The sequence below is a fragment of the Coregonus clupeaformis genome, chromosome 26 (genome assembly GCF_020615455.1).
Source record: "Coregonus clupeaformis isolate EN_2021a chromosome 26, ASM2061545v1, whole genome shotgun sequence".
NCBI lineage: Eukaryota > Metazoa > Chordata > Actinopteri > Salmoniformes > Salmonidae > Coregonus > Coregonus clupeaformis.
Genome location: NC_059217.1, coordinates 36,014,552 through 36,041,027, shown reverse-complemented (window position 1 = coordinate 36,041,027; position 26,476 = coordinate 36,014,552). Strand labels below are relative to the sequence as shown.

Sequence of the window (26,476 nt, the reverse complement as noted above, 5' to 3'; positions counted from 1 at the left end):
AGCAGCAGTAGTTCGTTGCTAGTTGGAAGCAAGGATAGAGGAGAGCATTTGTTTTAGTTACATTTTTGTACATTTTAATCCTTGTTTTAGCCTAATTTTAACCTGTTGTACATTTGAAGTTGGAAGTTTACATACAATTAGGTTGGAGTCATTAAAACTCGTTTTTCAAGCACTCCACAAATTTCTTGTTAACAAACTATAGTTTTGGTAAGTCGGTTAGGACATCTACTTTGAGCATGACACAAGCAATTTTTCCAACAATTGTTTACAGACAGATTATTTCACTTATAATTCACCTTATCACAATTCCAGTGGGTCAAAAGTTGACATACACTAAGTTGACTGTGACTTTAAACAGCTTGAAAAATTCCAGAAAATGATGTCATGGCTTTAGAAGCTTCTGATAGGCTAATTGACATCATTTCAGTCAATTGGAGGTGTACCTGTGGATGCATTTCAAGGCCTACCTTCAAACTCAGTGCCTCTTTGCTTGACATCAAGGGAAAATCAAAAGAAATCAGCCAAAAAAATTCTGTCTCCTAGAGATGAACGTACTTTGGTGCGAAAAGTGCAAATCAATCCCAGAACAACAGCAAAGGACCTTGTGAAGATGCTGGAGGAAACAAGTACAAAAGTATATATATATATATCCACAGTAAAACGAGTCCTATATCGACATAACCTGAAAGGCTGCTTAGCAAGGAAGAAGCCACTGCTCCAAAACCGCCATAAAAAAGCCAGACTACGGTTTGCAACTGCACATGGGGACAAAGATCGTACTTTTTGGAGAAATGTCCTCTGGTCTGATGAAACAAAAATATAACTGTTTGGCCATAATGACCATCGTTATGTTTGGAGGAAAAAGGGGGATGCTTGCAAGCCGAAGAACACCATCCCAACCGTGAAGCACAGGGGTGGCAGCATCATGCTGTGGGGGTGCTTTGCTGCAGGAGGGACTGGTGCACTTCACAAAAAAGATGGCATCATGAGGAAGGAAAATTATGTGGATATATTGAAGCAACATCTCAAGACATCAGTCAGGAAGTTAAAGCTTGGTCGCAAATGGGTCTTCCAAATGGACAATGACCCCGGGCATACTTCCAAAGTTGTGGCAAAATGGCTTAAGGACAACAAAGTCAAGGTATTTGAGTGGCCATCACAAAGCCCTGACCTCAATCCTATAGAAAATGTGTGGGCAGAACTGAAAAAGCGTGTGCAAGCAAGGAGGCCTACAAACCTGACTCAGTTACACCAGCTCTGTCAGGAGGAATGGGCCAAAATTCACCCAACTTATTGTGAGAAGCTTGTGGAAGGCTACCCGAAACATTTGATCCAAGTTAAGCAATTTAAAGGCAATGATACCAAATACTAATTGAGTGTATGTAAACTTCTGAACCACTGGGAATGTGATGAAAGCAATAAACGCTGAAATAAATATCTCTACTATTATTTTGACATTTCACATTCTTAAAATAAAGTGGTGATCCTAACTGACCTAAGACAGGGAATTTTTACTAGGATTGTGAAAAACTGAGTTTAAATGTATTTGGCTAAGGTGTATGTATACTTCCGACTTCAACTGTATTTATCTATCAAATACATTCTCAATTTTGTTTGGACCTGGTTTTGGCTTTGATGTCTAATTGCATTGATTCCCATGCACATATTATTATGGAGACACTGGTAAATTAAGAAATGCCTCTAAAAATACTTCCAGCAAATTAGGCCATTTCTAAATTGGATAATAATACAGAAATACAGCCTAATACTACAGCCGCCATTCCTGTTAAATCATTGAAATATTTTGACTACACGTGTAGGCCCTACCTACAAAACCTTAGATTAACCAAAGCGGTTATGTTACTTTGTTTCCAAATGAATAACTTAAATTCATGCATAATTCTATTTTATGTCGGCGGGGGAAAGTACTCATTTATCCGTCCACTGAGTAGCCTAAAGACCTCCCCTTTAATAGCCTCTTCGCCCTAGCGGTGATCATTGGACTCGAGCTCCCTGTAGACTATGGAGTGGAGAGGGAACGAAATAGGACTTCAGAACGGGATCATGGCGGCGCCGTTCGGGCGCGACACCTTACCTGAGCACTGGTCTTTCGGTGTCTGCGGAGATGGCAGGGTGTTTTTCGTTCAGTGAGTCGGATATGTGCTTTGGTGAAATCGAATGTGGTCGTTCTTTTTTGTGTCTTTAATGAGAGTTCGCTTGTCTAGTGTTTCTTGCCTCTGTAACAGGTGTTTTTGTCTTTCTGGCAGCGATGAAACGAGCACCACTACTTGGCTCCATCCGCGAACGGGCGAACCTGTCAATTCCGGACACATGATACGGTCAGGTATGCATGAATTTGTCTCTAATTCATTCTACCAGCAGACTATTGGTGCTGTTTACTTTGCAGAATACAACGGGTTGATTTTTGTGCGTTGTTGATATAGCCCAATGAAGCAGAAAACTTTCACTGAAGGCGCCTACTCTGCAAGGTAACTCACCTTATTTCTACTCGCCCATTGCAGATTTACCTCGAGGATGGGAAGAGGGTTTCACGGACGAAGGGGCCGGCTACTTCATAAAGTAAGTGAAAGCAATTGAAGTCGACTTTATTCTGTTGGGCGGTTGTCGTAATTCGCCGAGTGAGTACTGCCGTTAAGGAGACCTACATATGGCTCCCTCTAGCCTACTAATTCCTCAACACAAGAGAAGTCTTAACTCGAGTAGTGTGTGTGAATTTAAAGGTATAGGGCAACGTTTCCAAACTCGGTCCAGGGGACCTCAATGGGTGCACGTTTTGGGTTTTGCCCTAGTACTACACAGCTGATTCAAATAAATCTTATTTGAATCAGCTCTGATTTATTTGAATCAGCTGTGTAGTGCTACGACAAAAACCAAAACGTGCACCCCTTGGTGTCCCCAGGACCGAGTTTGGGAAACGCTGGTATGGGGCTATCCCCATGATGATCCCATCAGGTACTGTATTGGTAGCCTAGCCTACTGTTGGATAACAGGCCTACTACGTTTAGTCTTTATTGGATTGCATGACATGCCTCTGTGGTACTGCTGACACAGGTGTGTTCATAGGATCAAAGTCTTCAGTTGCAGTTGTTTTACAACATCCCCTTCTCTTGGTGACTTGGTTGTTCATTGAACCCAGTTGAGGCTATTGTTTGACTATTTGAAAAATTGGTTGTTCAATATTACACAAAGCTGCAAAAGTATGCGTGTGAGAATCTGATTCAGAATGTTTTCTGACACTTCCATCTTGAATGCTATTATGCAACGCAAGGATACTGCAGGATCAATACTCTGTGGGGGTCCTGTGGTGAAATGAATGATAGTGAGTGACTTCAGTATAGTTGTCCTTTTTGAGAGAGAGATTCCAACCTCAGAGGCCTGGACGTCGCCTATAGCTCTCGTTTGACGTCCATCAACCTGTTCTGTCAGTAAAAGACAAACCATTCGTCCTTGGGAGTTTGTGCACTTTGTATCCCTTCTTGTCTGGCTGTACGAGTGGGAACCTTGTAGAGAAATAACAAGCGGAAGTAATAACACCCTCACAATCCAATATCCTATTCTAGTGGGGAGGACTACTTCCAAAGGTTGTGTTTATAGAACATCTCAAACGACATCTGCTCTGGCCAGCACTGCTACTGACTGACTGAGCATGTTTTCATATTTTTTTTAAAATAGCATAGAGTGCTCTCCAATGGAATGTGTTTTTCATTGTCTTTGGATGCTCTCTCAGATCAAAAGATTATGACCTTCTCCCCCTGTGGTCTGACTGTCCACTTGAAGTTAAGTTATTCCCTTAGAACAGTGCAGTCTGTTTTTATTGTGTGTGTGTGCCTTAACCCCCACATTTATTGTATGATCCCATAACAAGACAATACCCCGCTCCACTTTCAACATACTATTGTTTATTTCTGGCATTCTCTGCCAGAGACATGAATACCACAGACAACGTGGGAGAGTTCTGGTGAAATGCCCTCGCAGTGTTTCTCTCTCAGGAGTAGTGTGGTCTCGCCTGGTCCCAGATCATTTTGTGCTGTCTTACCAACTCCTACGATCATTGTCACGCCATTTGGAGAGAATAAAAACGGATCTGGGACCAGGCTAATTGTGGCCTGTGTAACATTAATAATTTACAGACCAATAAGCCACAGAAACTTTCTCAATCTGATAGCATGTTGGTAGCTTGATGAAATGCCACCCTAATCTCCCTTAGGGTGCCAACACCAGCTCTAAATGTGGGATTGGCATAGACATTTGCCTATGTAATCCAGGGTTGTGTTCATTAGGCACCTACCGGAAGAAAAGGGACTGAAACAGTGATGGGCTACTTGGACTTGATCATTTTCGTTTTCAAACGGTTTTCGTTGCATGCCCAAATGAACACGGCCCAGAGTATAGCTACCTTCTCCAGGTACCTGATCTGGCCTCCAATTTGTCAAGCCAGCTCTGTTTGTCTGTCAACTCCCTGTTTGTAAGTCAACTACTTATACTGAATAAAAATATAAACGCAACATGTAGTGTTGATCCCATGTTTCATGAGCTGAAATAAAAGATCCCAGAAATTTTTCACACGCACAAAGCGCTTATTTGGTTACAACCCTGTTAGTGAGTATTTCTCCTTTGTCAAGATAATCCATCCACCTGACAGGTGTGGCATATCTAGAAACTGATTAAACAGCATGATCATTACATAGGTGCACCCTGTGCTGGGGACAATAAAAGGCCACTAAAATGTGCAGTTTTGTCACAACACAATGCCACAGATGTCTCGAGGGAGCGTGCAATTGGCATGCTGACTGCAGGAATGTCCGCCAGAGCTGTTGCCAGATAATTTTATGTTTATTTCTCTACCTTAAGCCGCCTCCAACGTCGTTTTAGAGAATTTGGCAGTACGTCCAACCGGCCTCACAACCGCAGAGCACGTGTAAAAATGCCAGCCCAGGACCTCCATATCCGGCTTCTTCACCTGAGGGATCGTCTGAGACCAGCTACCCGGACAGCTGATAAAACTGAGGAGTATGGGGTAATAAAGCCCTTTTGTGGGGAGAAACTCATTCTGATTGAGCCCCTGCCCAGTCATGTGAAACCCATAGATTAGGGCCTAATGCATTTATTTCAAATGACGGATTTTGTTATATGACCTGTGACTCAGTAAAATCGTTGAAATTGTTGCATGGTGCGTTTATATTTTTGTTCAGTATACATGGCTTGAAGTGCCCTTTTAAGTGGAGGGGGCTACTGAAAGTGTACCCACTTTTAGACCGTCAAAACGCATCTCCCAAACCCACCCAATGAAAACAGCATGCACCCACCTCTGTACCACCAAAACACAGCCATCCCAAACCACATTCTTTGTACTTACTTACACATCAACAGAACATGGACTGAGCCCATAGATGAAGATGAGCTCATTGCTTGGATGGTAAGGCCAGATTGGGTCTTATCTGTGTCTTTGGCTGTTTGCATTGGACCACATTCATGTCTTCACTCTTTTTCTTCCAGGCTTGTGGGGAATAATCCCCTTTATGCTCCAGGGGAGGGCACACACACACACACACACGTGTACATGACATCACACACACCCCCTCCTCCCTTTGGACGTCAGTGAGGGGGTTACATGCGGGGGTAGCTCCTCCAGGAGTCCCTAGCATGCGCTGCAGGGGCAGAGCCGGATCAAATCCCAGGGATGAAGGACGAAAACCAGGGGATAAATCTCTCACAGGAGTGTCAGAGGAATCTTACAGTGCATTCGGAAAGTATGCAGACTTTTTCCATATTTTGTTACATTAAAGCCTTATTCTAAAATGGATTAAATGTATTCTTTTTTCTCATCAATCTACACACAATACCCCATAATCACAAAGCGAAAACAGGTTTTTAGAAATGTTTGCATATTTATTACAAATAAAAAATATAAATACCTTATTTACATAATTATTCAGACCCTTTGCTATGAAACTCGAAATTGAGCTCAGGTGTATCCTGTTTCCGTTGATCATCCTTGAGATGTTTCTACAACTTGATTGGAGTCCGCCTGTGGTCAATTCAATTGATTGGACATGATTTGGAAAGGCACACACCTGTCTATATAAGGTCCCACAGTTGACAGTGCATGTCAGAGCAAAAACCAAGCCATGAGGTCGAAGAAATTGTCCATAGAGCTCCAAGACAGGATTGTGTCGAGGCACAGGTCTGGGTAAGGGTACCAAAACATTTGGAACCACAAAGACTCTTCCTTGAGCTGGCCGCCCGGCCAAACTGAGCAATCGGAGGAGAAGGGCCTTGGTCAGGGAGGTGACCAAGAACCCGGTGGTCACTCTGACAGAGCTCTAGAGTTTCTCTGTGGAGATGGGAGAACCTTCCAGAAGGACAACAATTTCTGCAGCACTCCACCAATCAGGCCATTATGATATAGTGGCCAGACGGAAGCCACTCCTCAGTAAAAGGCACATGACAGCCTGCTTGGAGTTTGCCAAAAGGCACCTATATGACTTTCAGACCATGAGAAACAAGATTCTCTGTTCTGATGAAACCAAGATTGAACTCTGTGGCCTGAATGCCAAGCGTCACGTCGGGAGGAAACCTGCCACCATCCCTACGGTGAAGCATGGTGGTGGCAGCATCATGCTGTGGGGATGTTTTTCAGCGGCATGGACAGGGAGGGAAAGATGAACAGAGCAAAGTACAGAGAGATCCTTGATGAAAACATGCTCCAGAGTGCTCAGGACCTCAGACTGGGGTGAAGGTTCACCTTCCAACAGGACAATGACCCTAAGCACACAGCCAAGACAATGCAGGAGTGGCTTTGGGACAAGTCTCTGAATGTCCTTGAGTGGCCTAGCCAGAGCCCGAACTTGAACCTGATCGAACATCTCTGGAGAGACCTGACAATAGCTGTGCAGAAACGCTCCCCATCCAACCAGACAGAGCTTGAGAGGATCTGCAGAGAAGAATGGGAGAAACTCCCCAAATACAGGTGTGCCAAGCTTGTAGCGTCATACCTAAGAAGACTCACGGCTGTAATCGCTGCCAAAGGTGCTTCAACAAAGCACTGAGTAAAAGGTCTGAATACTTACGTAAATGTGATATTTCAGCTTTTTATTATTTATACATTTGCAAGAAATTCTAAAAAACAGTTTTTGCTGTTTCATTATGGGGTATTGTGTGTAGATTAATGAGGGAAAAAAACAATGAATTTGTTTTAGAATAAGGCTATAACGTGGAAAAAGTCAAGGGGTCTGAATACTTTCTGAATGCATTGTAACTACAGCTGTGCTGAGAAGAGGATGAATAGGGACTGTTTGTATGGATGGACTGGGGTGCTGCAGATGGCACAGCCAGGAGTGAGTGGTGGATGTCAGGGCCAATCAGGAGTGACTGGCGGATGTCAGGGCCAATCTCTAATGAAGGATGACACTTCTAGCCACATCCCCCTACATCCAAGTCCTCCTTACCTCCTCCTTTGGCTTGTTAGCAGCTCTGAAGGGACAGGGGTACATGGGAGCAGATCTGAAGGGACAAGGGTACATGGGAGCAGATCTGAAGGAACAAGGGTACATGGGAGCAGATCTGAAGGGACAAGGGTACATGGGAGCAGATCTGAAGGGACAAGGGTACATGGGAGCAGATGTGAAGGGACAAGGGTACATGGAAGCAGATGTGAAGGGACAAGGGTACATGGAAGCAGATGTGAAGGGACAGGGTACATGGGAGCAGCTCTGAAGGGACAAGGTACATGGGAGCAGCTCTGAAGGGACAGGGTACATGGGAACAGATCTGAAGGGACAAGGGTACATGGGAGCAGATCTGAAGGAACAAGGTACATGGGAGCAGATCTGAAGGGACAGGGTACATGGGAGCAGCTCTGAAGGGACAAGGGTACATGGGAGCAGATCTGAAGGGACAAGGTACATGGGAGCAGATCTGAAGGGACAAGGGTACAGATCTGAAGGGACAAGGGTACATGGAAGCAGATGTGAAGGGACAGGGTACATGGGAGCAGATCTGAAGGGACAAGGGTACATGGGAACAGATCTGAAGGGACAAAGTACAGGGTACATGGGAGCAGATCTGAAGGGACAAGGGTACATGGGAGCAGATCTGAAGGGACAAGGTACATGAGAACAGATCTGAAGGAACAAGGTACAGGGTACATGGGAGCAGATCTGAAGGGACAAGGGTACAGATCTGAAGGGACAAGGGTACATGGGAGCAGATCTGAAGGGACAAGGTACATGGGAGCAGATCTGAAGGGAAAAGATACATGGGAGCAGCTCTGAAGGGACAGGGTACATGAGAGCAGATCTGAAGGGACAAGGGTACATGGGAGAAGATCTGAAGGGACAAGATACATGGGAACAGATCTGAAGGGACAGGGTACATGGGAGCAGATCTGAAGGGACAAGGGTATATGGGAGCAGATCTGAAGGGACTGGGTACATGGGAGCAGATCTGCAGGGACTGGGTACATGGGAGCAGATCTGAAGGGACAGGGTACATGGGAGCAGATCTGAAGGGACAGGGTACAGATCTGAAGGGACAAGGGTACATGGAAGCAGATGTGAAGGAACAAGGTACATGGAAGCAGATGTGAAGGGACAGGGTACATGGGAGCAGATCTGAAGGGACAAGGGTACATGGGAGAAGATCTGAAGGGACAAGATACATGGGAACAGATCTGAAGGGACAGGGTACATGGGAGCAGATCTGAAGGGACAAGGGTACATGGGAGCAGATATGAAGGGACAGGGTACATGGGAGCAGATCTGAAGGGACAGGGTACATGGGAGCAGATCTGAAGGGACAAGGGTACATGGGAGCATAATATGCCATTTAGCAGACGCTTTTATCCAAAGCGACTTAAATAATAATAATAATAATAATAATAATATGCCATTTAGCAGACGCTTTTATCCAAAGCGACTTACAGTCATGCGTGCATAATTATTTTTTTTGTGTATGGGTGGTCCCGGGGATCGAACCCACTACCTTGGCGTTACAAGCGCCGTGCTCTACCAGTTGAGCTACAGAGGACCACATGACTTACAGTGACTTACATGACTTACATGACTTACAGTCATGTGTGCATACATTTTTACGTATGGGTGGTCCCGGGGATAGAACCCACTACCCTGGCGTTACAAGCGCCATGCTCTACCAATTGAGCTACAGAGGACCACATGCATGTATGAAGGGACAGGGTACATGGGAGCAAAATGGTAATGTCTTCACTTAGACCTCCAAGGGGCATTGGAGAGCTTCAGCTGTGTGTAATCTATACTGAACAAAAATATAAACGCAGCATCTAACAATTTCAAAGATTTTGCTGAGTTACAGTTCATATAAGGAAATCAGTCAATTGAAATAAATCCATTAGGCCCTAATCTATGGATTTCACATCTGGGAATACAGATATGCATTGGTTCGTCACAACCTTAAGAAAAAGGTAGGGGCGTGGATCAGAAAACCAGTCAGTATCTGGTATGAATGTGACACATCTCCTTCACATAGAGTTGATCAGGCTGTTGATTTTGGCCAGTGGAATGTTGTCACATTCCTCTTCAATGGCTGTGCAAAGTTGCTGGATATTGGCAAGAACTGGAAGACGCTGTCGTACACATCGATCTAGACCATCCCAAACATGCTCAATGGTGACATGTCTGGTGATTATGCAGGCCATGGAAGAACCTTTTCAGTTTCCAGGAATTGTGTACAGATCTTTGCGCCATGGGGCCGTGCATTATTATGCTGAAACATGAGGTGATGGCGGCGGATGAATGGCACTACAATGGGCCTCAGGATCTCATCATTCAAATTGCCATAGATAAAATGCAATTTTGTTCGTTGTCCGTAGCTTATGCCTGCCCATATCATAACCCCACTGCCAACATGGGGCACTCTGTTCACAACGTTCACATCAGCAAACCGCTCACCCACATGATGCCACACATGTGGTATGCGGTTGTGAGGCCGGTTAGACATACTGACACATTTTTTAAAACAACGTTGGAGGTGGCTTATGTTACAGAAATGAACATTCAATTCTCTGGCAACAGCTCTGGTGGACATTCCTGCAATCAGCATGCCAATTGCACGCTCCCTCAAACTTGAGACATCTGTAGCATTGTGTTGTGTGACAAAACTGCACATTTTAATGTGGCCTTTTAGTGTCCATTGCCCAAGGTTCACCTGTGTAATGATCATGCTGTTTGATCAGCTTCTTGAAATGCTCAATAACAGGGATGTAAACAAATTTGGCACAACATTTGAGAGAAATAAGCTTTTTGTGCTTATGGAACATTTCTGGGATCTGTTATTTCAGATCATGAAACATGGGACCAACACTTTACATGTTGCGTTTTATATTTTTGTTCAGTGTATGTTTGTCTATATTAGTTCAATAACTAAGAATGGTGTAAGTTTTATAAATACTTTATTTATTGCTAACATTGTGTGGCTTCACATTACAAGCAACATATGAGAGACTGATGCTTTCCTGATCAAACCCACTTGACCCAGAGCCCTCGTTAGCATATGGCCAATCAGGATGCAATATGCAGATGTTATGCAAAAAGAAAATAACCACATGTAGCATCTGCACTGAGATTCAATAGCGTGCTGCTCCCACCTGCAGCACTGCTCAGCTTCTACTGTTCAGAAACAACTTCAGGGTCGTGTTCGTTAGGTCATACCGTACCAAAATGTTTTGCAACGAAAAACAAGATGAGCGTTTATTTGACCAGTTCAGATAGAACCTTCCGTTTCAAACCACTTTCTTCAGTTTCATGCCTATTGAACATGACCCTGGTCTCACTGTCTCAAGGAAGTTAGATGATGTCATTGTGCAGGCAAGATACTTATATAACTTTTTTGCTTCAGAACTTTGTACAACTGTTCCTTTCTTTCTATAACTATAACTACAACCTTTTGCATAACAAATATCGGTGACAGCAGTGTTCCCATAGGATTTGTTTAAGCAGCGGTGGCAAAGTTAGCGGGGGCGTGACCAATGGTGTGGTCTTTGACTGAACATTTTAGAAGCCCTCTTGGCTGCAGAGACCAAATGTTTCTGTTTTGAAGCAAATTTCCTGTAATTCTACACATTTTGCCATGGGGCTGAGAGAATTTGCAGATTTAAAGCAAATTTCCTGCAAATCTATACAGTTTGCCATGGCTCGTGCCGTGTTCTTATACTCAAACATTACAAAATCAAAATATGACATTCTCCCTGTTTAGCTAGGTTTCCATCCAATTTGCGACAGATTTTAATGCGAATATTCTAAAATCTGCAAAAATTAGTATGCACATTTTCCCACCAGAGATGTTTCCATCAAACTGACATTTTCTGCACATTTTCAACACTACTGATGGTGTTGTCACAACAACTGTTGCGATGTATAGCAAATGTGCCCCCTCTGGTCTTGGCATATGCGCTCTAGCCAACAGCTCCCAGATACAGTGGGGGTAGGCTATCTACATTATGACATTATTATGGATAAGACTGATATTATTTGTATTTGTCGAACGACAGCCAAGCTTCGATCATCATGTCACCAGAATAAGACCCTCAATATTTATTGGAAAGGAGCATCAAGCTCATCACCTTGCACATTCACCACCCTGTGAAGTTCATCATAATTTATTTAATCTGTAGCCTAACAAACTGCATGCTTTCCTGAGTCGTAGTGGGAGGACCACACAACATATCTTCGCGTGACTACAAGTTTACTTCAATATGGTCATTATATCTATATTTGCTCATAAAGGCGTTTCCACCGCCATTTCTCGCATAATTAATTTTACAGACACAAAAAGATCCCAACTTGTCGAACGAACAAATTATCTGTAGGCATTTATAAAATTGTACCGTCATTTCATGTTTCCATCAGCCCAGTCGTGACTTTTTTCTTGCGTCAGGTAATTCATCCACATGAAATGGTTGGCTGGAAACGTGGTTACTGTCTAGTTTTTATATTGGTGGTTAGTTCTCAAAGATTATCTTATGAATATATACAGTGGGGAGAACAAGTATTTGATACACTGCCGATTTTGCAGGTTTTCCTACTTACAAAGCATGTAGAGGTCTGTAATTTTTATCATAGGTACACTTAAACTGTGAGAGACGGAATCTAAAACAAAAATCCAGAAAATCACATTGTATGATTTTTAAGTAATTAATTTGCATTTTATTGCATGACATAAGTATTTGATCACCTACCAACCAGTAAGAATTCCGGCTCTCACAGACCTGTTAGTTTTTCTTTAAGAAGCCCTCCTGTTCTCCACTCATTACCTGTATAAACTGCACCTGTTTGAACTTGTTACCTGTATAAAAGACACCTGTCCACACACTCAATCAAACAGACTCCAACCTCTCCACAATGGCCAAGACCAGAGAGCTGTGTAAGGACATCAGGGATAAAACTGTAGACCTGCACAAGGCTGGGATGGGCTACAGAACAATAGGCAAGCAGCTTGGTGAGAAGGCAACAACTGTTGGCGCAATTATTAGAAAATGGAAGAAGTTCAAGATTGACGGTCAATCACCCTCGGTCTGGGGCTCCATGCAAGATCTCACCTCGTGGGGCATCAATGATCATGAGGAAGGTGAGGGATCAGCCCAGAACTACACGGCAGGACCTGGTCAATGACCTGAAGAGAGCTGGGACCACAGTCTCAAAGAAAACCATTAGTAACACACTACGCCGTCATGGATTAAAATCCTGCAGCGCACGCAAGGTCAAGCCAGCGCATGTCCAGGCCCGTCTGAAGTTTGCCAATGACCATCTGGATGATCCAGAGGAGGAATGGGAGAAGGTCATGTGGTCTGATGAGACAAAAATAGAGCTTTTTGGTCTAAACTCCATTCGCCGTGTTTGGGGGAAGAAGAAGGATGAGTACAACCCCAAGAACACCATCCCAACCGTGAAGCATGGAGGTGGAAACATCATTCTTTGGGGATGCTTTTCTGCAAAGGGGACAGGACAACTGCACCGTATTGAGGGGAGGATGGATGGGGCCATGTATCGCGAGATCTTGGCCAACAACCTCCTTCCCTCAGTAAGCATTGAAGATGGGTCGTGGCTGGGTCTTCCAGCATGACAACAACCCGAAACACACAGCCAGGGCAACTAAGGAGTGGCTCCGTAAGAAGCATCTCAAGGTCCTGGAGTGGCCTAGCCAGTCTCCAGACCTGAACCCAATAGAAAATCTTTGGAGGGAGCTGAAAGTCCGTATTGCCCAGCGACAGCCCCGAAACCTGAAGGATCTGGAGAAGGTCTGTATGGAGGAGTGGGCCAAAATCCCTGCTGCAGTGTGTGCAAACCTGGTCAAGACCTACAGGAAACGTATGATCTCTGTAATTGCAAACAAAGGTTTCTGTACCAAATATTAAGTTCTGCTTTTCTGATGTATCAAATACTTATGTCATGCAATAAAATGCAAATTAATTACTTAAAAATCATACAATGTGAGTTTCTGGATTTTTGTTTTAGATTCCGTCTCTCACAGTTGAAGTGTACCTATGATAAAAAATTACAGACCTCTACATGCTTTGTAAGTAGGAAAACCTGCAAAATCGGCAGTGTATCAAATACTTGTTCTCCCCACTGTAGCTCCATTATCTTTTCTACATACTTTATATCTGCATTTAGTAGTTTAAGTTTACACTGAAAACGTTTTACCATCCCAAAAATCATAAATCATATTTTTTGGAGTGGTGACAATTTTTTTGCAGCAGAGGCCTGCCTCTACTAAATTAATATAGGGGAAACACTGTGGTATCACATACCCAATTGTTGCTTTTGGGCTAGAGGCCATTGGTCCCTACTGTAGTAATACATGTAGTATGTGTGGTTGCCAATGGAAGCATAATGGTAATAATATCATGGCCATGTCACAGATGGGCTTAGCCTAAAGCTGCTTACATGGAACAAAAACACAGTCAGTAATATGGCTCTTGCAGGTATTAATCCACAATGTTCGTGATGGATGGCATCATGCTCTACACAACTGGGTCAGAATCTGTTCGTATTGGACTTAAATAAAATACATTAAATCAGACCACACTACGTTAATGAAAACTCAGCAGGGTATTTTTCAGTCAGTTACCGCCTGTCTTTATTCCAAAGAAACAACCCTAGCTTGAAACCAGTGGAGGCTGGTGGGAGGAGCGATAGGATGACGGGCTCATTGTAATGGCTGGAATGGAATCAATGGAACAGTATCAAACACATCAAACATGGAAATCACATGTTTGACTCTGTTCCATTAATTCCATGCCAGCCATTACACAGAGCCCATCCTCCTATAGCTCCTCCCACCAGCCTCCACTGCTTGAAACAACCCTAGCTTGAAAAACATCACACTTGGATGACTGGGGTTGACAGATAAAGTCTACATGAAACATTGTTATTTGCAGTATTAGTTGTAAATCTTGGACTTCCTCTTTAAAAGACTCCTATTAAAGACAAAGCTACCTTTTCAGGGCACTCTGGCCTTGACTGGGGAGAAAGCCACAGTGCATTAGTATGACACCTGACTGCCCCTGTTGAGTTTGACCTTCTGTATCTGTGCTGTGGCTTTTTACGACTAGGACAGGTCAACTATTGTAGAAGCCTTGCGATATACAACAGTCTAAAACCATGTGGTAACACTTCATTGAGATTTGACGCTGTTGTGATGACAGGCATAGCCTAATTTGAGTGTGATTGATTGTCCTGTTTTATTTCAGTGTCATATACCTTTTTTAGGTGCCCAGCCCATATGGGCTTACATTGTAGGCCTGTGACATGTTATATCATTATTACAGCATATATATATATATATATATAATAGTCTTATGATGGAGGGTTCATCTCCAGTAAATGCTAACTAAGATGAATTAGTCCCCTGTAGCTCAGTTGGTAGAGCATGGCGCTTGCAACGCCAGGGTTGTGGGTTCGTTTCCCACGGGGGGCCAGTATGAAAATGTATGCATTCACTAACTGTAAGTTGCTCTGGATAAGAGCGTCTGCTAAATGACTAAAATGTAAAATGTAATGAATTTAGTAAGCCTGTGGAAAAGTCATAGAGTATAGGGTCAGCTTGCTCCGGCTCTCTTTGTCACCACAAGGATACAAAGGGCTTTGTTTAGTCTCGGAGACCATGGATGTGTCCCAAATGGCACCCTATTCCCTATGTAGTGCATTACTTTTTTGGGCAGCTCAAAACAGCCCAACAGAGTTTGTGTTTGCTCGCGGCACCATTATTTGTTCTTTGGAAATGTACAACCAAGGAAAGTCTCCATGCACGTTTGTGGAATGTTGAATTGTTTTAGTGGAACTTTCTTTTGACAACAGATCAACTTTTCGTTGCAACCTATGAACCAGCCATTTTGTATATTATCTGTGGTATACCATCTATCTATCCATCTATTGTCTATCTGTCTGTCTTGATAGCTCGGAGAGAGGAAGTACATCTCTGCTGGTGTGAGAATGATTAACCCATAGAGGAGTTACAGGTAAATCATTCCCCCCTCTCCCCACACTAACAGCTCTATGTTGCTTTATAAATGAAACATGACCTTGGAGCCAGTAAAATACCTGTATTTTTGGAAGGAATTATTTTGTATTCAGTTGCTGTCTGCAGTGCATTCAGCAAAACGAATCAGCACGCACCGCAGGACTATCTGGATTGGAACAGACTAAAGCCAACTTGAATAGTTGATGTTCTGTTCAGAATGAGAGAAGGCGTTAAGGGAGGGAGGGGCAGGGGGAGGGAGGGAGGGAGGAAGGGGTTGGATGTCCTTGGATGTCTCTGAATCAGAGCTTCCCAGTGGGCTAGTTCTGCTGAGGCTGCTTGCTCTCTCCCACAAAACACTGTCTCACACACACTCCTATACAGTCATACACACACGTGAACACCGCTCTCTCCTTCCTCCATCCTGTCTCTCTCCCTCCCTTTTTTCTGTCAGTAAATAACGGATGCAGGGAGTTTCTGCTGGGGTTTAGCCAGGTGTTTCCAGGGTCAGGAGAAGAGAAGAGGAGAGGAGAGGGGGACAGCTGAGCTAATAGCAACCCTGTGGAGAGAAGTCTTTGTCATACCCTCTACACCACCTCTGCTCTAATAGAACAAGACTTCATGGTTGATCTTTATATTAGAGGGTATTAGTAGAGGGACAATAACCAGTGGAGTATCTGTTTCCAATGTTCAAGTCATTACTGTAACAAAGGCTCTGTCCCAAATGGCACCATATTACCTTTGTAGTGCACTACTTTCAACCAGGGGTCTGGTCAAAAGTAGTGCACTCTATAGGGAATAGGGTGCCATTTGGGACACAAGCGAGGATTTGTGGAGATGATGCACACGACTTGAGTGCTGTCCATTCCATAATATTTCTTGAACCGAAAAAAGTGAGGGATCGTTAATAGTATTCTACCAGAGGTTACGACATTGATGGAGCATCGTTGGTCCCATATTGTCTTGGGAGGGACGGACATAAGTGATCGAGAGGATATTTGAGGAGACATTGTGGAGGATTGTAGATGGGAGGAGAGGAGAGTGCGGGGATAGAAAATAAGTGAGGGAGGAGAGGAGTGGATAGGTGAGGACCTGGGGAGATGGTGAGAAAAGAGAGGAGAGAGGAGGGGGGAGTGACTCACTGTTTGTGCTGCCTGACTCACCGGATTTGTGCTCTAGTGCTGAGCTCAGGGAGTTATTCACCACTACTGCTGGCTAATTATTGATAAACTGTGTGTGTGTGTGTGTTTGTGTGTGTGTTGGGTCATGGCTGTGGCCGAACCTAAAGGCATGTGGAGCATGTAAAGCCAAATACCGGTACTGTAATTCAAAAGAGTGTTATGTGTTTCAAGTGGACTACTGTACTATGTACTGAAATATTTACAAAGCCTTGCTGCCTCGCAGACAGTTTGTTCAATGTGTTTGAAGCCGTGATTCATTCATACCAATGAGCCAATTTAAACATGCTCCTCTCATGTTGTCATAGAAGCCTATTCTTCTTTCTTATGTCACAATAGTTTTATCATGGGTTATATCCCAAATGTCACCCTATGCAGTATAGAGGGAATAGGGTGCCATTTGGGACATATATATCCAAGATCATGCTGAAAGCTTGCCTACAGTATGTCACGGATAATGATAGGTCTATATCCTAGTATTCACTAATGTAATGTTAACACTGATGGATTTTCTCATGTTTCAGATGAAGAGCTGGACTGTAATTTTGTGTAAGTTCATCATGTTTGAATCGGTGTGTAGGTATGGGTCAAGGTTTCCACACACACACACACTGCAGTGACCCTGGATTCTAAAATAGCTATGGTTGACAACAGCCTCTGGTCCTTGACTTGGTCGACAGTTCTTTCCTATATGGGCATTAACATTGTGTGTGTGTGTGTGTGTGTGTGTGTGTGTGTGTGTGTTTGTACTGATCTCCGTATATCCCTAGCCAGGTGTGCTGTCGTGACAACGGCCCTGGGTCCCTCGTGTCTCTGTTGTGGTGAGAGAAGCAGCTTGTTGTCTGCTGGGGTCTCTGGTTGTGGTGGTGGACACATTCATGTTGAGGCTGGGGTCTCTGGTTGTGGTGGTGGACACATTCATGTTGAGGCTGGGGTCTCTGGTTGTGGTGGTGGACACATTCATGTTGAGGCTGGGGTCTCTGGTTGTGGTGGTGGACACATTCATGTTGAGGCTGGGGTCTCTGGTTGTGGTGGTGGACACATTCATGTTGAGGCTGGGGTCTCTGGTTGTGGTGGTGGACACATTCATGTTGAGGCTGGGGTCTCTGGTTGTGGTGGTGGACACATTCATGTTGAGGCTGGGGTCTCTGGTTGTGGTGGTGGACACATTCATGTTGAGGCTGGGGTCTCTGGTTGTGGTGGTGGACACATTCATGTTGAGGCTGGGGGTCTCTGGTTGTGGTGGTGGACACATTCATGTTGAGGCTGGGGTCTCTGGTTGTGGTGGTGGACACATTCATGTTGAGGCTGGGGTCTCTGGTTGTGGTGGTGGACACATTCATGTTGAGGCTGGGGTCTCTGGTTGTGGTGGTGGACACATTCATGTTGAGGCTGGCGTCTCTGGTTGTGGTGGTGGACACATTCATGTTGAGGCTGGGGTCTCTGGTTGTGGTGGTGGACACATTCATGTTGAGGCTGGGGTCTCTGGTTGTGGTGGTGGACACATTCATGTTGAGGCTGGGGTCTCTGGTTGTGGTGGTGGACACATTCATGTTGAGGCTGGGGTATCTGGTAGCTCCGGTGGTGAGAGCCAGAAGTATGCCTGATTTCTACATTTATGTCCATCTATGTCAGGTGTTTGTGTGTGCGGAGTGCGGAGGAGTGTGTGCGTGCTCTAATGAGTAATGACCATACTATAGCTTCTTCATGAGATATGATTCCCGATGCTGAAAAGTAAGAATCCAACCTGACCCAAACAGTTTCATATGTTTGAATGGTGCCCATAGAGTACTTCATAAACTCGGCTTTCGTCTTTAACTTTGTCCCGGGGCAAAGTTAGCATTTTAATCTTGTAAAATATCTTGAATGACTTTCATTATTACTTGGGGAGGGTGATGGACGCATTTTTTTATATGGCACATTAAGAATGTATTAGATTCTAAAGATACATTGTTTATTCAAATCTGTTTGCTAATAGACAATTTATTGTTGAGACAAGGCTAGTGGCTTTTGAGGTTTTTTAGTGAATATGAAATGAAGTCTATACTGTATGAAAATCCCTATTTGTCTGTTGTGTATATAACAATACAAGCCTGCCAGGTTTTGCTTCCCACAACACATTACATTTATCTCCTAATAATTCATAAGAACTCCATAGACCACTTGTGTGTGTGTGTGTGTGTGTGTGTGTGTGTGTGTGTGTGTGTGTGTGTGTGTGTGTGTGTGTGTGTGTGTGTGTGTGTGTGTGTGTGTTCTTCACTTCAGTCCTACTCTGCATAACATTCTATTTGCTATGGTAAAGGCCAAGACCGTTTTTAGTACTGTACAATAATCTTGTCAGCATTGTAGGCTTCATGTTAGGATGGCGATATTTTAGGGTGCGTCCCAAATGGCACCCTATTCCCTATATAGTGCACTACTTTTGACCAGGACCCATAGGGCTCTGGTCGAATGTAGTGCACTATGTAAGGAATAGGGGTGCCTTTTGGGACGTATCTTAGAATGACTGTGTTATTCCAGTTCTCTGACTGACTGACAAGGTCTCGGGTGGGCAGAGAGAAAAGACTAAAGGGCTAAAATGTAAATGTAACGTTAAAACCACTTTCTTTGTTCCTGTCCACATTGAATTGGAGAATGGCCTTGAAAGATAAGCCTTCCTTGTGCGTGTGCGTGCGTATGCGTGTGTGTGTGTGTGTGTGTGTGCGTAAGCGTGAGTGTGTGTCTGTCTAGGTGTGTGTTTATGTATATATTAAGGCCTTTCAGAGCTGGATAGGGGAATACAGGAATACTGTGTGTGTGCGTGCGTGTGCGTGTTTTTGTATATGTATGTGACTCACACTAAACAAAACCCAGACATCAGAGTAGAATTAGCTTTATTTCTCTGGTTCACCCTCCTATCTGTGCTTGTCACGCTGCATATCAGATCGCCATGGTTACAGCTGTCTCATGATCTCAGTGTGGGATCTTTGCACATTGTTTCCATGCTGGGCACTTTTGATGTTTGCCACGTTGGAGGCATGGCCAGTTATGAGGCCCTGCATGCGTATGTGTGTGTTGAGAAAACGTTTTAACATTCCGAAAAGGATTTTAAATAGTATGTTTTTTTAATCATATTTTTGGGAGTGTCGGTAATGATTTAGCAGTGGCGGCCCGCTGCTGCTAAAAAAATCGTTACCGACACTCCAAAAAAAGATTTATTGAAAATAATTTTCGGAATGGTAAAACGTTTTCTCTGTAAACTTAAACGACTAAAACCATATATAAAATATGTAGAAAAGATAATGGAGCAATACATTTAAAAAAATATCATATTTGAGAACTAACAATCTAGACCAGGGGTAGGCAACCATGTTCCTGGAGAGCCACAGGGTATGTAGGGCCCTATAAAATCTGCAATATGGAAAATGCGGACAGAATCACGGAATCCAGACAATAAAACAGAATTCAACAATATTCAAAAATGTATTGAACTTAGTAGGGACTTAACTAAATATATCTCCCGGGTGGTGCAGTGGTCTAAGGCGCTGCATCGCAGTGCTAGCTGTGCCACTAGAGATTCGGGTTCGAATCCAGGCTCTGTCGTAGCCGGCCGTGACCGGGAGTCCCATGGGGCGGCGCACAATTGGCCCGGCGTCGTCCAGGGTTGGGGAGGGAATGGCCGGCAGGGATGTAGCTCAGTTGGTAGAGCATGGCGTTTGCAACGCCAGGGTTGTGTGTTCGATTCCCAGTATGAAAAATAAAAAAATTATGTATGCACTCACTAACTAAGTCGCTCTGGATAAGAGCGTCTGCTAAATGACTAAAATGTAAAATTAATTAATTTGCCCAAATTTATCATAAGACATGAACAGAATGCATCAGTGATTCGTATTTCCTGCAACTTTCTGAAGAGGCAACGTCTGTGTATGTGCGGTGCGGTGTGCTAATGTCAAATCTTCTGGTAGATGGAAAGGCTTTCCCAAAAACTTTCTCAATTAAATGTTAACTACAAAGTAGTCTATGCTTACCAGGCAGAATGATATCATGATTATTTGCATAAATCCAGGATTGATCAAACTTTACCATCACATGTGAACTACAAAAACATCACCAAACAACAGCCTCTTGCTTGGTGTGCACTGGATTCAAAGGGTAACTGCACCCCAACATTCTCCCAGACCTCAAAAGTGGTCACCTGATGTGGTTTAAGCATTGTTGTGGACTTAGAACATCCAATTTAGATGTTTTTCTATAAAAACAAAATTGGGGAAACGGAAACCTGGAAAACCAAAAAGAAGAAGATGGAATAATAAAATAAAAAAATATTTTATAAAACAGATTTTATAGGGCCTAAGGTTTTATAGGTATACAGGATTTTACTTTAACCGACCTGGAAGACCAGGTGTGTTGAATTTAGTCAATCAATGAACTGATCAACTAGCTCAGTTGGTCAGTTCAGTGATTGACTAAATTCAACACACCTGGGCCCAGATTCACAAAACCTTCTTCAGAAGAAATTTCTTCTTAGCTGCAGTTTTTTACTTAACTATAGACTTATGAAGAAAGTTAAGCAAAGTTGTGATTCCTCAATAAAGTTGTTGGAAATGTTCTTAAATTTTTTCCTATGATTCTTCCTAAGAGAAAAGTTAAGAAGAAATGGGATTCTTGAAAATAATGTTTTAGGATTTCTTCTTGGAAATGTACTTAACTTTAGGACAGCTAAACCCTTGTCTTGTGACGAATGGATACTTTTGTAACCATTAACGTTTTCTTGCACCACTGCCACAGACACAGTTAGCTACCGGACATTTAAATACAGCAAGAAAACTATCTAGCTAGCTAGTAATGAACAATGTATTACAATATTCTATAAGTGTTAAATAGCCCCCTCCAGTCTTCAACTCCCTGCTTCTCTCAGTTCATTTCTTCTTAGCAGCCGACTTGATGTTGGACCACTTCTTTTTTACGCTATCGGTCCCCCTGCACTTACTTATGAACTGCTTATTTTTTTTCCTTAAGAAACTTCTTACATTTTTTTCGTAAGTGGTGTTTTGTGAATCCGGCCCCTTGTCTTCCAGGTCAGTTAAAGCAAAATCCTGCATAACCTGCGGCTCTCCAGGAACAGGGTTGCCTACCCCTGATTTAGACAGTCAGGGAGAATCTAAAATTCCAAAAATGTCAGGGCAGGGGCCCCCATTGATTTTGTTATAATATCTCATAAGAAATCATAAGAACACGGCATAAGCCAATGCAAAATGTGTAGAATTGCAAGGAACTAGCTTTTAAGCTGTACATTTTTCTCTCCGCCCCATGACATGTGTGTGTCCAGCTGTACCATAGAGATAAAACTGGATTGAAACCCTTTTTCTAACTACCCTCAGCCGGTGCTGTCTATTAGATTTCTTATTTATTAGAAGATTGTAGCCTATATCTCTACTCATATCCACAGATTGTCCATCAATATTTTAATGACCAGCAGAGCTGCTATTTGTAGTGTGAATTGAAATGTGCTGTTAGCGTTGTTAGGTGTGTAGAACTTGAGGGTCATGATAAGATAAACCTGTTACTATAGCATATACTGTGTTGTGCAGGGGTATTCAACCCAGGGGTCTGCAAAAACAAAATATATAAAAATGTTTTTATGGATATTCCTAGCAACAACAGAATAAACTAATTTTGAATTACATATACAGTGGGGAAAAAAAGTATTTAGTCAGCCACCAATTGTGCAAGTTCTCCCACTTAAAAAGATGAGAGAGGCCTGTAATTTTCATCATAGGTACACGTCAACTATGACAGACAAAATGAGGAAAAAAAATCCAGAAAATCACATTGTAGGATTTTTAATGAATTTATTTGCAAATTATGGTGGAAAATAAGTATTTGGTCACCTACAAACAAGCAAGATTTCTGGCTCTCACAGACCTGTAACTTCTTCTTTAAGAGGCTCCTCTGTCCTCCACTCGTTACCTGTATTAATGGCACCTGTTTGAACTTGTTATCAGTATAAAAGACACCTGTCCACAACCTCAAACAGTCACACTCCAAACTCCACTATGGCCAAGACCAAAGAGCTGTCAAAGGACACCAGAAACAAAATTGTAGACCTGCACCAGGCTGGGAAGACTGAATCTGCAATAGATAAGCAGCTTGGTTTGAAGAAATCAACTGTGGGAGCAATTATTAGGAAATGGAAGACATACAAGACCACTGATAATCTCCCTCGATCTGGGGCTCCACGCAAGATCTCACCCCGTGGGGTCAAAATGATCACAAGAATGGTGAGCAAAAATCCCAGAACCACACGGGGGGACCTAGTGAATGACCTGCAGAGAGCTGGGGCCAAAGTAACAAAGCCTACCATCAGTAACACACTACCCCTGCTTAAGCCAGTACATGTCCAGGCCCGTCTGAAGTTTGCTAGAGTGCATTTGGATGATCCAGAAGAGGATTGGGAGAATGTAATATGGTCAGATGAAACCAAAATAGAACTTTTTGGTAAAAACTCAACTCGTCGTGTTTGGAGGACAAAGAATGTTGAGTTGCATCCAAAGGACACCATACCTACTGTGAAGCATGGGGGTGGAAACATCATGCTTTGGGGCTGTTTTTCTGCAAAGGGACCAGGACGACTGATCCGTGTAAAGGAAAGAATGAATGGGGCCATGTATCGTGAGATTTAGAGTGAAAACCTCCTTCCATCAGCAAGGGCATTGAAGATGAAACGTGGCTGGGTCTTTCAGCATGATAATGATCCCAAACACACCGCCCGGGCAACGAAGGAGTGGCTTCGTAAGAAGCATTTCAAGGTCCTGGAGTGGCCTAGCCAGTCTCCAGATCTCAACCCCATAGAAAATCTTTGGAGGGAGTTGAAAGTCCGTGTTGCCCAGCGGATTTTGTCCGACTCCTCTTTGCAGATCTTCTCCAAGTCATTAAGGTTTTGAGCCTGACGTTTGGCAACTCAAACCTTCAGCTCCCTCCACAGATTTTCTATGGGATTAAGGTCTGGAGACTGGTTAGGCCACTCCAGGACCTTAATGTGCTTCTTCTTGAGCCACTCCTTTGTTGCCTTGGCTGTGTGTTTTGGGTCATTGTCATGCTGGAATACCCATCCACGACCCATTTTCAATGCCCTGGCTGAGGGAAGCAGGTTCTCACCCAAGATTTGACGGTACATGGCCCCGTCCATCGTCCCTTTGATGCGGTGAAGTTGTTCTGTTCCCTTAGCAGAAAAACACCCCCAAAGCATAATGTTTCCACCTCCATGTTTGACGTTGGGGATGGTGCATTCCTCCTCCTCCAAACACGGCGAGTTGAGTTGATTGCAAAGAGCTCCATTTTGGTCTCATCTGACCACAACACTTTCACCCAGTTCTCCTCTGAATCATTCAGATGTTCATTGGCAAACTTCAGACGGCCCTGTATATGTTCTTTCTTGAGCAGGGGATCCTTGCGGGCGCTGCCGGATTTCAGTCCTTCACGGCGTAGTGTGTTACCAATTGTTTTCTTGGTGACTATGGTCCCAGCTGCCTTGAGATCATTGACAAGATCCTCCCGTGTAGTTCTGGGCTGATTCCTCAACGTTCTCATGATCATTGCAACTCTACGAGGTGAGATCTTGCATGGAGCCCCAGGCCAAGGGAGATTGACAGTTATTTTGTGTTTCTTCCATTTGCGAATAATCGCACCAACTGTTGTCACCTTCTCACCAAGCTACTTGGCGATGGTCTTGTAGCCCATTCCAGCCTTTTGTAGGTCTACAATCTTGTCCCTGACATCCTTGGAGAGCTCTTTGGTCTTGGCCATGGTGGAGAGTATGGAATCTGATTGATTGATTGCTTCTGTGGACAGGTGTCTTTTATACAGGTAACAAGCTGAGATTAGGAGCACTCCCTTTAAGAGTGTGCTCCTAATCTCAGCTCATTACCTGTATAAAAGACACCTGGGAGCCAGAAATCTTTCTGATTGAGAGGGGGTCAAATACTTATTTCCCTCATTAAAATGCAAATCAATTTATAACATTTGTTGTTATTCTGTCTCTCACTGTTCAAATAAACCTACCATTAAAATTATAGACTGATCATGTCTTTGTCAGTGGGCAAACGTACAAAATCAGCAGGGGATCAAATACTTTTTTCACTCACTGTATACTGAACAAAAATATAAACGCAACATGTAAAGTGTTGGTTCCATGTTTCATTAGCTGAAATAACAGATCCCAGAAATGTTCCATAAGCACAAAAAGCTTATCTCTCTCAAATTTTGTGCACAAATTTGTTTATATCCCTGTTAGTGAGCATTTCTCCTTTGCCAAGATAATCCATCCATCTGACGGTTGTGGTATATCAAGAAGCTGATTAAGCAGCATGGTCATTACACAGATGCTGAGGACAATAAAAGGCCACTCTAAAATGTGCAGTTTTGTCACACAACACAATGCCACAGACGTCTCAAGTTTTGAGGGAGCGTGCAATTGGCATGCTGATTGAAGGAATGTCCACCAGAGCTGTTTCCAGAGAATTCTATGTTCATTTCTCTGGCGTCCTGGCGTCGTGGGGGAGCTTGTTCCACCATTGGGGTGCCAGAGCAGCAAATAGCTTTGACTGGGCTGAGCGGGAACTGTGCTTTCGTAGAGGTAGGGGAGCTAGCAGGCCAGAGGTGGATGAACGTAGTGCCCTCGTTTGGGTGTAGGGTCTGATCAGAGCCTGAAGGTAAGGAGGTGCCGTTCCCCTCACAGCTCCGTAGGCAAGCACCATGGTCTTGTAGTAGATGCGAGCCTCAACTGGAAGCCAGTGGAGTGTGCGGAGGAGCGGGGTGACATGAGAGAACTTGGGAAGGTTGAACACCAGACGGGCTGCGGCGTTCTGGATAAATTGTATGGGTTTAATGGCACAGGCAGGGAGCCCAGCCAACAGCGAGTTGCAGTAATCCAGACGGGAGATGACAAGTGCCTGGATTAGGACCTGTGCCACTTTCTGTGTAATCTGGTATATATCTGGTTTTAATCGTTTAAGTTTACAATGAAAACGATTTACCATCCTGAAAATATATTTTTTTACAAAATAAATAAGAGAAGGCCTAAGGATTTCAATGGCAGAAAAATTCCTGTCACTACATGGCTACATCTCCAATGACACCCTATTCCGTATTTAGTGCACTACTTTTGACCAGGGCCCATAGGGCATATGACTTCTGCTCAACATGATTGATTCTAATAGACAAACAAGGGGGGCTCGCCTTTGCAGTGTGGGGGTCCGACCATACAGAACACAGATGGGGAGTGGAGGAGGACACACACAAAGGAGGGATTGAGGAAGAGATGGAGAGAGCTGGCAGATACATACAGTGTTGTGGCCCAAACGTCTGTCCAGTGTCCACGTTGCACCGTGGGAGACAGTAGGCATTCTGTCAATAGTGTTCGGGTGCAAAAAAACATTAGCATTCTGAGTTAGAGTGGAGAGAGAGAAAGGGTGTCATGTGAGCAAGCACTGGAGAGGACAAAGAAGGAGACCGAGAGGAAGAGACAGACAATACAGAAATAGAGGACAGAAGAAGAGAAACAAAGGAGAGGATGAGAGGGAGGACGAACACTGCATGGGACTAAGAGAGGAGGTGGGGGAAAAGAGATGGGACATAGTGACAAAGCAAAATACTACCTGTGATAAAGGGAGAAATATACAGACTAGCTACAGCTAGTCCTCTGAGGATGGGGAACTGCTTTAGCTCTGACCCCGCTAGAGACTCAGGTCACCAACTGGTTCCCATCAAGCGTCTCGCCACATGGCCCAGACGAACCAAGGCTGTCG

General features: G+C 43.7%; 1 protein-coding gene across 7 annotated transcripts in view; it reads left to right on the top strand.

Annotated features, from left to right (window-relative positions):
• Window positions 1-2,021: 2,021 nt before the first annotated feature.
• The window catches only part of LOC121540091 (pleckstrin homology domain-containing family A member 7-like), a 171,218-nt gene continuing 146,763 nt past the window's right edge, over window positions 2,022-26,476 (top strand). For all 7 annotated transcript variants that reach the window (XM_045207838.1, XM_045207833.1, XM_045207837.1 and 4 more), the window contains exons 1-3: window positions 2,022-2,147; window positions 2,268-2,344; window positions 2,523-2,580. In XM_045207838.1, coding sequence (XP_045063773.1) covers window positions 2,023-2,147; window positions 2,268-2,344; window positions 2,523-2,580 — 260 coding nt within the window. In that variant the 5' untranslated portion in view covers window position 2,022. The remainder of the gene's footprint in view (window positions 2,148-2,267; window positions 2,345-2,522; window positions 2,581-26,476) is intronic.